Genomic DNA, 11,907 nt, shown 5'->3' with positions numbered 1-11,907 from the left:
ATTATTTTTATTTATGTTTTGTATTTTATTCTATCTATCTGTACTTATTCTGTCCTGTCGCTCAGCTCCACTGTAGGATCCTACTATAACTCAAGGACACTTACCAGCCACCAGCCAAATGTTGGGAAACCTTTGGCTGGCTTCGTTGGTAAACAGGTAAAACAGTCAGTGTCAATTTGGCTGGTTGAGAAAATAGTGTCCTTTCCTTTTTGACACATTACAGCAGGTGTATTGAACCATGTGCCATGAAGGGCTGAGAGTATGCTGGTTTTCATTCCAACCAAAGTTTACAGCAGATGATTTCACTGATTAGTTCCTCCTCTGTGGTTGAAGCTGTGCTAATCAGTAAAATCACCTAGTGTTGTCTTGGTTGGAATGAAAACCTGCATACGCCCAGCCCTACAGTACATGGCACACATTCAATATCCCTGCATTACAGATTTTATGACTTTCTTTTCAAAATGCATTTTTTTTTTGTCATTTTGGTAACAAATATTACATGGCTTGGCCCCAACATATACAGTATCTCAGAATTGTCAGTTCCCAAGTCTAGACTTCAGACCAAATAAGATAGAGCTTTTGTGCTGAGGGCCTCCAAGTTATGAAACGGCCTGCCTGAGAATATTAGAAGGGCTGCGTCTGTCACTGCTTTTAAATCACAATTGATTACTTTTTCCTAATTGTTTTATTGTCCTTCTCTCTTGGCTTTTATTGTTTAGTGTCTTTTCATGCAATTTCTTTTTTATTTATATATTGTATTTTATGTCATTGTTTGAATCTTTTGGTGTTCAGCACTTTGTAACTTTGTTAAGAAAAGTGCTATATAAATATATTCTTAGAAATTATAATATATTATAAATATATTATGACCTGTTTTATTAATATTAACAATATTATTATTGTTGTTGTTGTTATTATTATTATCCTACTATAAATGAGGAAATCTCTGTCCGTCCGTCCGTCCGCATCCATTTTGCTCCTCAACGGGTTGGCCAATCAATCTGAAACTGCACATGGCCATTGAGCGTTGGCATAGGCAGGGACTGACAGAGCTCATTTTGTTGTGTTGTGGCGCGCGCATCCCCAGGTAGGGACTAGTTATTATTATTAGCATTTTGACAACTAATGACTTAAATTGCTTTCTACTTCAAAAGTTCCTTATGTTTTAATTTTGCACTATCATTCATTTTCTAAGAGAGGGCTTCACCTTTTTTAATGATTGCTATCCGATTTTGTTCAATTTTTCTCAATGATGGTGTACTTAAAAAGTACTTAAAAATGCGCTATTTAGATTTTTTTTTCAGTATTTCAAAGTGAATGAGCATATATGATCATAAACCCTTGAATATAAAAACGACTCATTGAAATCGGTTGAGAAATGTAAACGTTATAGTGCTTTTTATCCAGAAAAACCGCAGCTCCCCCGTTTCCTTGTATTTGTTTACAGGCCAGTCGCCCGCTCCAATATGGACCGGGCGACGTTGACGTATCGCAGCAACGGGCCGAAGCAGACAATGCGGCGTCTACGTATATATGTCTATGGGAGAAACGGGCTCCCGATCTCACAGAGAAACAAGATGGAGGAGAAAACGAAATTAAAATTTCTGGCTCTGTAAGCCTATGATGTGCCACGTGCCACGGCCGACCAATAGTGTAACTTCATCACTCAGTCAGTCAGTTAGTCAGTCAGTCAGTCAGTCAGTGAGTGACAGACATTCGTGTTTATAGGGCTGGGCCCGCTGTTGCGGTCCAGCCAAAAAAACAATATACACAAACAAATATGTGACCATACATTCAGTGTGCGTCACAGTAGCATATGTAAACATCTTACTACTTTCACTTTTGGTTTTCGGTAGAAACCTCAGGTCATTGTAACCCATGAGCAGTGTAAACAGGATGATGTGCATATAAAGAAGACAAAACTATTAAAATGAAGGATCTGGAAATGGGTCAGGGAGGGTAATGTGTAGAGAATGTGTGTAAGAAGCTGATGGAAAACAATTAAGGGGAGAGAATGTGATAATAAAAGCAAACATAATAAAATGGAAATGCAAAAATACAAGTTGTTTGAGATTTATAGCGGAAAACTTGCATGACGGATAGCGTACATACAATTTTATAAATATAATTTTTTGGCATCCACACTTTTACTCCTTTGTACATATGTAACTTTTTATTCTACGTACAGTTTTATAAATGAGGTCGCAGGTGTGCCAAGCTGATAGACGTATCCAAGAAGACTCAAGGCTATAATTACTGCCAAAGGTGCTTCGACAAAGTATTTACTCAGAAGGTTGACTACTTATTTAAATTAAATATTTCTGTATTTAATTTTCAATAAAATTACAAACTAAATTTGTAAACATTTTTTCATTATGGGGTTAGGGTTATTTTGTGTAGACAGTTGACAAAAAATCTCCATTTAATCCAATTTGAATTAAGGCTGCAACACCACAAAATGAGGAAAAAATCAAGGGAGCTAAATCCTTTCTGAAGGCATTCTGCCAGCTATACATGGCTTGATATGGGACACAGTACAGTTTTCAGTGGCAAAGAGCTGAAACAGAGACATCTAGTTGCTTTTACAGTAGCTGTTGGATATTGCAAGATGAATGCGAGTACCGTCAATGGGTCGTAAGGTCGGTACTGATAATAATAAAAGAAACTGAATGATACCTCCTGGGAGATGTAACTGTAACTACTGTCTAACTCTGACTAATGCGCACTAACCAACAGGTAACTTCTGCACGTTCTATTGACGGTACTCGCATTTGTCTTGCAATATCCGGCAGCTACCCTGTTCTTTCAGCACCGTATGTTAAAGTCATACCGCTTTTACAACATTTACTAGAACAGACACAATCAATACTGTAGGCAGAAAAAGAAAATATATTTTAATTGGTTGCCTGTTGATATAATCTATACACGACTAGAATTATCATTTAATTAAGATTTAATAGTTGCATAATTATATCCAGTCAAAAAAAAATCTTTTAATTGATTGAATTGGTCTGTCTTAGTTGGCCGACTGCACGCAATGGAAAATTGAGGGGGGAGAGACTGAAATACTGATTGAAGAGGTCAAATACTGGTAGAGTATATTCACATGTACGTGAATATACCAACAAAAAAAAAAAAACAAGACATAACCTCTGTGTTCAGATTGCTAGCAACAATATTGTAGTACTATTGTCAGATTTAAACTGCGTGCCTGTTGTCTGTGCCAATACTGTATGAGATTGGCATTCGATGGCCGATGACTTCACCTGCAGCCAACTGTTGACAATGGTCAATATTGTCCGAGTTTTTTTGGTTACAGAAAATGGATATCAGGCAACTATTTTCAAGTTGCCAGCATGGTGAAACAGATTAAAGCAGCAAGAAAAAGTTGCACTGTTGCAATAAAGATGACAACACATCAGGAGATATTTAAATGAATAATCAATCTTTTTTTAATGAGTAATATAATGGATTAAGTTGTCATTTATGAAAAATCTGATCAAGTACAAAAGATAAAATACAAGAGGATATGTAACTACAAATAGGTATTAATGGCATAATGATTCAGTGTATGAAACAAGTATGTGAAGAGTGACCCTGTGGTTAACACAGTTCAACTTCAATTCATTATTCACGTATTTATTGGTAATTACCGTAAATCCTCTAATAGTGGCCTGTAGTCAATTAAAATCCGATAATGGCCGGGGGCGTGGTCGACACGAACAAATAAAGCCCGGCCTCAAATACAGGCCGGGGAAAAAAACAAAGGAAACAAGACTAGCCCTCGGCGCGCCGAAACCTCCAACGGCGATATGATATTACTGTATAGATTCTATTCTTAGCTTCAGTTAGCTTCAGCTTACATGCAAACAACGGTGGATACCGGTAAACTCCTGGTGCCTGTTTGTAACTGTAGTTTGTAGTAATGTACAAGTGCCACAAGATGGCTCGGCCGGCGGAAGTCTCTGGAGCATGCCGTCGTCGATTACCGTACTTATCGTAATGCATTGCAGTAACAAAAGAACGGCTACCTAAAGAACCCCAACAGAAGCAGATCAGAAAACAAGGAGGCTTCGTACTAAAATATGAGCAAATATACTTATCAAACAGAGGGAATTAGAAATAAAGGCCTGTCTCTAATATAAGCCTGCTTCCAATAAAGGCCTGGTACCCTCTGCAGTTGATGTAAATAAAGGCCCGGGCCAATATTAGAGGATTTACGGTAATGATTTATATTAATTACATTGATTTATTTTAATCTTTTTTTAGATTGATTTCACTAATAAAAACTGTATATTTTGATATGGAGTGGTCATATTTAATACAAAAAAGAGAAATATCAATGTAAATACATGAATATAAAGGCAGAAAAATCTTGCAAACTTTGTATTATTTAGGCATTTACAGCAATCAGTCACACATTAAAATTTATTTTCTTTGCATATCCATCTGAGCATCTGAAGCCAGAAGCAGTGCCTATAGCTTTCTCAAGGACACTTCACCAAGGAAGCACACATCGAAGGATCTGTAACCTTCGGGTTACATGATGGCCTCTCTAGTCCTCTAATGAAGGAATAACTGAGAGGATGCCTTTCAGCTCATCCAAGACTTCCTGCAAATTCTTTGCTGTCTCCCTGATTGATCGGACAAATCTCATGATCTCAGATCTGATTGGATCAGCCTGAGGGTCAGACGTGGCCTCCGATGTGGACGGCACTAGTGCAGATCTGTCAGAGATGGGCACTAATATTGTGGTGTCAGCCGCAGCTACTACCTTAGAACAGGTTTTGTCTTTTCCCACTGCTGCCTTTGCCTGTCTAATGTGGTGGATCTCCTTAGCATCCATGGCAATGAAGAAGATATCTGCTGCCACAAATAAACCAGCAAGCACACCTGTTACTACCTCTGCCACACGAACTGCCCTGGCTGTCTGTGCTGCCACCCTGCCAATGTTCATCACCTGAACTAGTCGGACCAGTTCAGAAATGCCGCCCACTCCTCTGCCTGCCCTGATGCCAAGCCTTGCCAGGTTTTCTTGACTGAAACTGCTGCCCTCAAAGTCAGCAGACTCACATCTCATCCTGATATTCTCTAAGCCCTCTGTGATCTCCTGGAGCCACACAACCACAGCGCTAATTTTTTCATCAAACTCTTTAATGATGCTTCGGATAGCTTTACGATCAGAGGATTGGTTGACCATATTAGTGATGTTCGAGACACCAGCAGTGGCCCCACCAGCTGCAGCCACCCCTATACCGACCCCAGTAACAATAAGGGAGGCCCCCAGAGTGAAGGGGGTCAGAATAAGGCCCACTATAGACGTAATCCCCCCCATTGCCCCGATCACTCCCCCCGTCAGACTGCCAATGGTGGTGCCCTGGTGCACACGCTCCAAACCGTCTGCCACCTCTCTCAGCCTGTCCAAGTTGATCTGAAGTTCCTCCAAAGTTGCTTTACTCTATTCAAGAAACATAGAAAGTGTTAATGGACAAACGGGTAGAAAGAGGAATAGGTAGATATTCAAAAAGTCTCATATTTTCAGCTGTCAGTTGATCGAGTTGTGTTTTATATGGCTATTCAGTTGTATTTTGTAACACTTGGGAAAAAAGGCTACAGCTGTGATACTAATACAGGAAAGGTGGCAGTCAAACCTTTTTTGAGAGAAAACTAATAATAAAGGGTCTTCCCAGAATCTCCTTGGCTGTTGGTCTTGCATGAAGGTCTCTACTGAATATGTCACTCAGGAGTTGGCAAAGCTCAGGTGAGTAGCGCTCTGGGAGAGCCGGGTAAGGACCACCCAGTATCTTGGGGATTAGCTTGATTGTGGTCTCTGCTGAGAACTGAAGGAGGATTAATTTTAGGAAATATGGAAAGTTATAAAAGATCAAAAGGACGGCAGAAAGAATGAGGTTATATCAAAGTTGGAGTGAAGATCACCCCAGTTGAGACAAAGGGCGTTTTCACACCTGTAATTTGTTTGCTTTGTTATGAATCAGCAACTAATTTGTTACAATGTTGTAGTTAACCCTTGGTTCAGTTTCTGTTCACATAGCAATACTTCTAAGCAGACCAAGATTTGTAAACATAGGCCATGCATGATCAAACTGGTCCCTCATTGGTCAGAATTTTCATGTGGGAATTCTATTTCCTCGAAAAAAACAAAACAAAAAACACAGGAACACAATGGAGCATAGGCTGGCGCTCCAGCAAGGACAGGTTATTTTCTTTGCTGTTATTCTCTGGTTTGCATACCAGTGTTTACTGCATGAGCAGAATATTCAATTTGAATGTGAATCAAGGTTGCATCTCGAAAACAATGTGTTGCTTCATTTGATTTGACAAAGACGCGCTGTTTCCAGACACCTCCATAGAAGGCGCGCTAATGAGCGCCTACAGTGACATTCACCCACCAATTTCTACTCAGAAGATGCATCAGGTAAGCTTGGTTTGGTTCTTTGGGTCGGATTGCATTCTCACTAGAAAGGAACTTCGCCAGACTTCGTTTGGAAGCGGACTGAGACCACCCTCTCAAGATGGTTTTGGTCCGCTTGTTTTGGTCTGCATCCCAGTGCGATTGCTGCTTTCATATATGCCCAAACAAAACAAACTTGGGGGGGAAATGCTCCAGGGTCCAAAATAAAGGCTCCAAATGAACTAGGTGTGAAAATGCCCAAAGACAAGACCAAGACCGAGGGTGGTCAAAACAGACCATCAAACTGATAAACTCTTTTCAAGCAAACAAGTGAAGCAGGGCATAGGAAATTGGAAACTGATATCCGAGACCAAGACAGAGAAAAATTAGGTCCTGAGACCATGAGACCGATAACTCTGGGTAATACTCACCGCTAACGTCAGAGTACACAGCTCATAGAGTACGCATCCCACTGACCAAATGTCACTGCAAACAAAGCATGCGTCATCATCTTTTTGTTATTGGGACTGTTAAATTGCTGTTGTCAGGTTAAGAACTTGTCTTCAAAAAGTTAGATGTACAGCACCAAAAAGTCAAAAGTTATCAATAATTTAGAAAGCCCTATTTTCAGATTAACAGAAATGCATTTTTGAAAATATATCAAAGTTTTTAAAAGGCTTACATAAATCCTAGGGTTATAAAACGTGTTCGATCTAAAAAGCACCACATGAATCTTCTGTTCAGTAAAAGTATAAAAATTACCAAAAGATTTTATTTTTTGTGACAGCAGTGAAATGGAAATGGGGCTGTTCATGTAATTATATTAAAATCTCCTTATTTATAATTCCTGTCTTTTTAAGAGACTTCACGTTGATTAATGTCAACAAAATCAAAACTAGTGTTATTGTTCCATCAAGCTGAAAAATATGAAGACTTTAATTCCAAAATTAGATAGCAATCACTAAAAAAGGTGACGCCCTCTCTTAGAAAATGAATGATAGTGCAAAATTAAAACATAAGGAACCTTTGAAGTAGAAAGCAATTTAAGTCATTGGCTGTCAAAATGATAATAATAATAATAATAATAATAATAATAACAACAACAACAATAATAATATTGTTAATAATATTAATAAAACAGTTCATAATATATTTATAATATATTATCATAATTTCTAAGAATATATTTATATAGCACTTTTCTTAACAAAGTTACAAAGTGCTGAACACCAAAAGATTCAAACAATGACATAAAATACAATATATAAATAAAAAAGAAATAGCATGAAAAGACACTAAACAATAAAAGCCAAGAGAGAAGGACAATAAAACAATTAGGAAAAAGTAATCAATTGTGATTTAAAAGCAGTGACAGACGCAGCCCTTCTAATATTCTCAGGCAGGCCGTTTCATAACTTGGAGGCCCTCAGCACAAAAGCTCTATCTTATTTGGTCTTAAGTCTAGACTTGGGAACTGACAATTCTGAGATACTGTATATGTTGGGGCCAAGCCATGTAATATTTGTTACCAAAATGACAAAAAAAAATGCATTTTGAAAAGAAAGTCATAAAATCTGTAATGCAGGGATATTGAATGTGTGCCATGTACTGTAGGGCCGGGCGTATGCAGGTTTTCATTCCAACCAAGACAACACTAGGTGATTTTACTGATTAGCACAGCTTCAACCACAGAGGAGGAACTAATTAGTGAAATCATCTTTGGTTGGAATGAAAACCAGCATACTCTCAGCCCTTCATGGCACATGGTTCAATACACCTGCTGTAATGTGTCAAACAGGAAAGGACACTATTTTCTCAACCAGCCAAATTGACACTGACTGTTTTACCTTTTTACCAACTAAGCCAGCCAAAGGTTTCCCAACATTCGGCTGGTGGCTGGTAAGTCATGGTGCAAAGCTCTTTACCTTTCGGATTTGTACATCCCATCTGTCAAGGTTTCTGGTGCCAAGTAACTTATTGCTCCTTTTTCCAAAGGATTTGAATTAGTGGTTGATGGAGAAGTAGAACTGTGTGAACAAAATATATATATTACAGGGTAATAAACAACTGTATTGTAATTGATAAATATATTAATGAAGAATGTAATGAGGTTAGATAAAAAAATAAATAAATTATACAGTACTTTTCACCAACTTTTCCAAATCCACCCAAGCGCACTGTTCCAAATTCAGTCAGAAATATAGTCTAAAAAAAAATGTAAAATCTTAGCTTTAAATTAGATATATATGAGATATATATATATATATATACATATTTACCTTATCTTTACTAATTAATGCTTAAATAAATAGTAATAAAGCAGTAATCAACCACGTATTAGTATTTTAGCTCCTTATTAAGTGTGCTTCCGTCATGATCAGGTAATATGCTGACAAATAATTACTTTTTTAATTACAAATCCAAAACTGCAGAGTTGCTGATTATTGATTTAAATTAATAATCATTACCTCCTCAATATATGTAAAATATTTAAAAAGCAATGGGTTAAGATAGTTAAGATGGTTAACCATCAGTGTGAATGTGTGCAGTACCTTTGGCATCAGGTCTTTGTGAAGTAGACATTTATCATGAATGTGCTTCATAGCCATACAGATCTGAACGAGCCAGTTCAGTATCTATCACAAAAGGAAGAGTTTGAGAAAACAAATGACAAATACTTTTAATTGATCTCACAGAATTAAAAAAAATAAAAAATTTGAGATTAAATAATCTTGTATGAATTTACATAAACTCAAACACATTTTAACTTTAGCAAAGTGAGAAAAACTTTACCTTTTTCTGCCTTGCCGTTATTTGTTCCTATTATTCTTCTATTTATGCATAATTCTTCTCTAGCCACAAGAGCATTTGTTACATCTTTAGTCTGGGCACTGTGGCTTTGACTCTCAAACCTCTTACTCTTCCTTGTTTGTAATGTTGGTGACAAAGGAATATAAATACATTCTACTGTCACAGTTATTATAAGTCGCTCTGGATAAGAGCTAAATAAGGGTAAATTTGAAATGTATTTTATGTTGGATACCTGAGACTCCTCAAACTCTCCTCCAGATTCTCTCTTCTCTTTGATCTTTTCAGCGAGGCTTCCTCCCTGACAATAGTCCATCACTATGTAGTAAGTGTCCTCATCTGTGAAAAATGGGAAATGTAGAATTTGTGAGCATTTTCAAAGCAGTCATCTTCAAAATATTACCACTATAAGATAATTCTCACTAATAAAACAATGATGAGCCGTATTACATGAATTAAAATTCATATATATTCATATTATACATGAGAAAGGATATTCAACATATTTTTATTTTATCAAATGGTTAGATTTAAAGATTTTGTTTTATTGTTTTTTTTTAAATACTTCTATTTATACTTTATACTTCTATAGTTTTAGGTTAGATCCAGTCAACGCAACACAACTGGACTTGATTGGCACCAAAACAACTGCTTCAATCATTCCAATTAAGAGCTCAGCTACACCAAGTGTGTTTCTAGCCGTTGAGCTGCGGTCACACCAGCGCAAAAAAAAAATTGCCCCTCATTAATTTCAATGGAGGAAGGCATGCATTTGCTTCCTGCTGTGAAAAAGTTCATTCCAACTCAACTGAGACACTACTAGCTGAAATGCTACAATCACTTTCTAGAATTGTAAAAAAACTTTTTAGAAATGTGAGTGTGTTTGATGTAGTATGGTATATGATATGTATATTATGTAATATATGTATATTATGTAGTATGGTGTATAGCATATAGTGATAGCCCTTTGAGACATGCATATAATGAAGGGGATTATATAAATAAACTTGACTTGACTTAAATTAAATTTAGCAGGTGAGAATATGTGGAGAGGTTGGCTAATTGTTGCTTCACCTCTAGTCAGAGCCACCGCGGGCTGTCATCAGGGAGAGAAAAGACCAGTGTTGTGCCAACATTTGTATCCTGTAAAAAATGGGTTTCTTTGGCGGTGTGTCCTCATTCTGTAGTCAGTGTATTGTTTTGCTTGGGAAATGACAATTGCATTAATTTATAGCTTGACTTCCTTGTAGAATTAATGGGCACTTGTGGTTTGAGATAATAAAATTTCAAACATGCGTGATCTCCGTCCAGTAGGAGGCAACTAGGTAGGTTACTTTTGGGAAGCCACTTTCATTCTTTGTAATCCCCTGAAATGTTTTTAAAGTGTTGTTACTGTTTGAAAGGTCAGCGATAGGAAAATAATCCACAGAAACTGAAATGATTTTGTTGTTTTGTTCCTTAAAATCGAGGTGAAGTTTTTGGCACAAATGACTGTAGCTCTGGCTACATGGTTAGTATTGACAGTATTGACTGGAGCTTTTTCAGCTTAAAGTGAGCGGCTGTTTTCAGCTGATTGTAGTCTAAGTGTGCTTGCTATCTATAAATTAAAGTGCAATCAGCTCAATGTCACTATAGAATGACGTAAATGAAGTTGTTCTATCACAACTTGTGTAAGCTCTGTAATACTGTGTGCATCTTGAGTGTGTGTGCAGAGAGAGAGAGGGTTTGTTGATACTAATTAGTTTAATCTCAATATGTTATTTGAGTTTGCAGCAACATAAATGTATGATGTTGAAATGGACACTTCATAGACACTCGGGTAGTGCAGCTCAGAAAAACTCCTCACTGGTGAAAAGAAGCGGCTGGCAACTCCACATGTTTTGGAGGAGACACATGGTAGTCTACACCCGTGCAATGACCACAACCCAGGAGCACATCAGGAATTGGGAGAAAATATAGAAAAAGGCATTAAAAAGAAATGGACACCAGTGGATTAAGTGTAATCTTGTTTTAAAGCAGTACATTAAAAAATAAATTCATGAAAAAGTAATAATACACTAAATACACTAAATTTCTCAAGGCTTACCTTGAAAATAATTATTGCTGCTCACAATATGAGGATGGCTTGTTGTCTTGAGGATTTCTATCTCTGCCATTAATTCTGCAACAGCGTTCCTGGGGATCTGTTTAAAACACCACTGGCATAAGAATAGTCTGGCAGAATGGCCTGGTGGTCAGAGCAACAATCACTTCTCAAGTCTTGCCCATGATTGTCATTCATATGGATGAGTAATTGACATCCTAATGTTCGATTTTAGTTTCACATATTCAAATAAAAAAAAAATGTAGATACCTTGATATCAGCTATTTCACAATTATCTGACTAACTTGGCAAACCGCTGGTTAGCACTTCTAGCAGACAATACAGTGTTGTGCAACAAACTGCTTACCAGATATTCCCAGTACACGTCTACACAAAACTCTAACTTCATTCGCACCTAGTAGCAACAGCGCAAATATGGATACATTTGACCTTAATTATGAATGATCGGCCGAGGCAGAAGATTGGGAAGGAAGTAAGCTGAAATCGTCTGTGCTAACCTCAAAGTAGCTAGCTAGCTTGCAGTCGGGAAACAGTTTACCTGTTGCTTGGCAACACTTGGTAGTGGAATCCTGAGGGAACTATT

At 37.4% G+C, this 11,907-nt stretch overlaps 1 protein-coding gene across 1 annotated transcript; it reads right to left on the bottom strand.

Moving 5' to 3' along the window:
• Positions 1-3,465: 3,465 nt before the first annotated feature.
• LOC144542428 (uncharacterized) lies at positions 3,466-8,376 on the bottom strand. Its single transcript, XM_078289212.1, has 4 exons — positions 8,338-8,376; positions 6,844-6,898; positions 5,652-5,840; positions 3,466-5,458 (listed from the first exon to the last, which is right to left on the bottom strand). Exons 1-4 carry the CDS (start codon positions 8,352-8,354, stop codon positions 4,556-4,558), a joined length of 1,164 nt encoding a protein of 387 aa, XP_078145338.1. The 5' UTR covers positions 8,355-8,376; the 3' UTR covers positions 3,466-4,555.
• Between the last annotated feature and the right edge of the window lie 3,531 nt (positions 8,377-11,907).

The sequence above is a fragment of the Centroberyx gerrardi genome, chromosome 16 (genome assembly GCF_048128805.1).
Source record: "Centroberyx gerrardi isolate f3 chromosome 16, fCenGer3.hap1.cur.20231027, whole genome shotgun sequence".
NCBI lineage: Eukaryota > Metazoa > Chordata > Actinopteri > Beryciformes > Berycidae > Centroberyx > Centroberyx gerrardi.
Note: the sequence above shows the minus strand (reverse complement) of the source record. Positions and strands in the feature narration are given on the sequence as shown.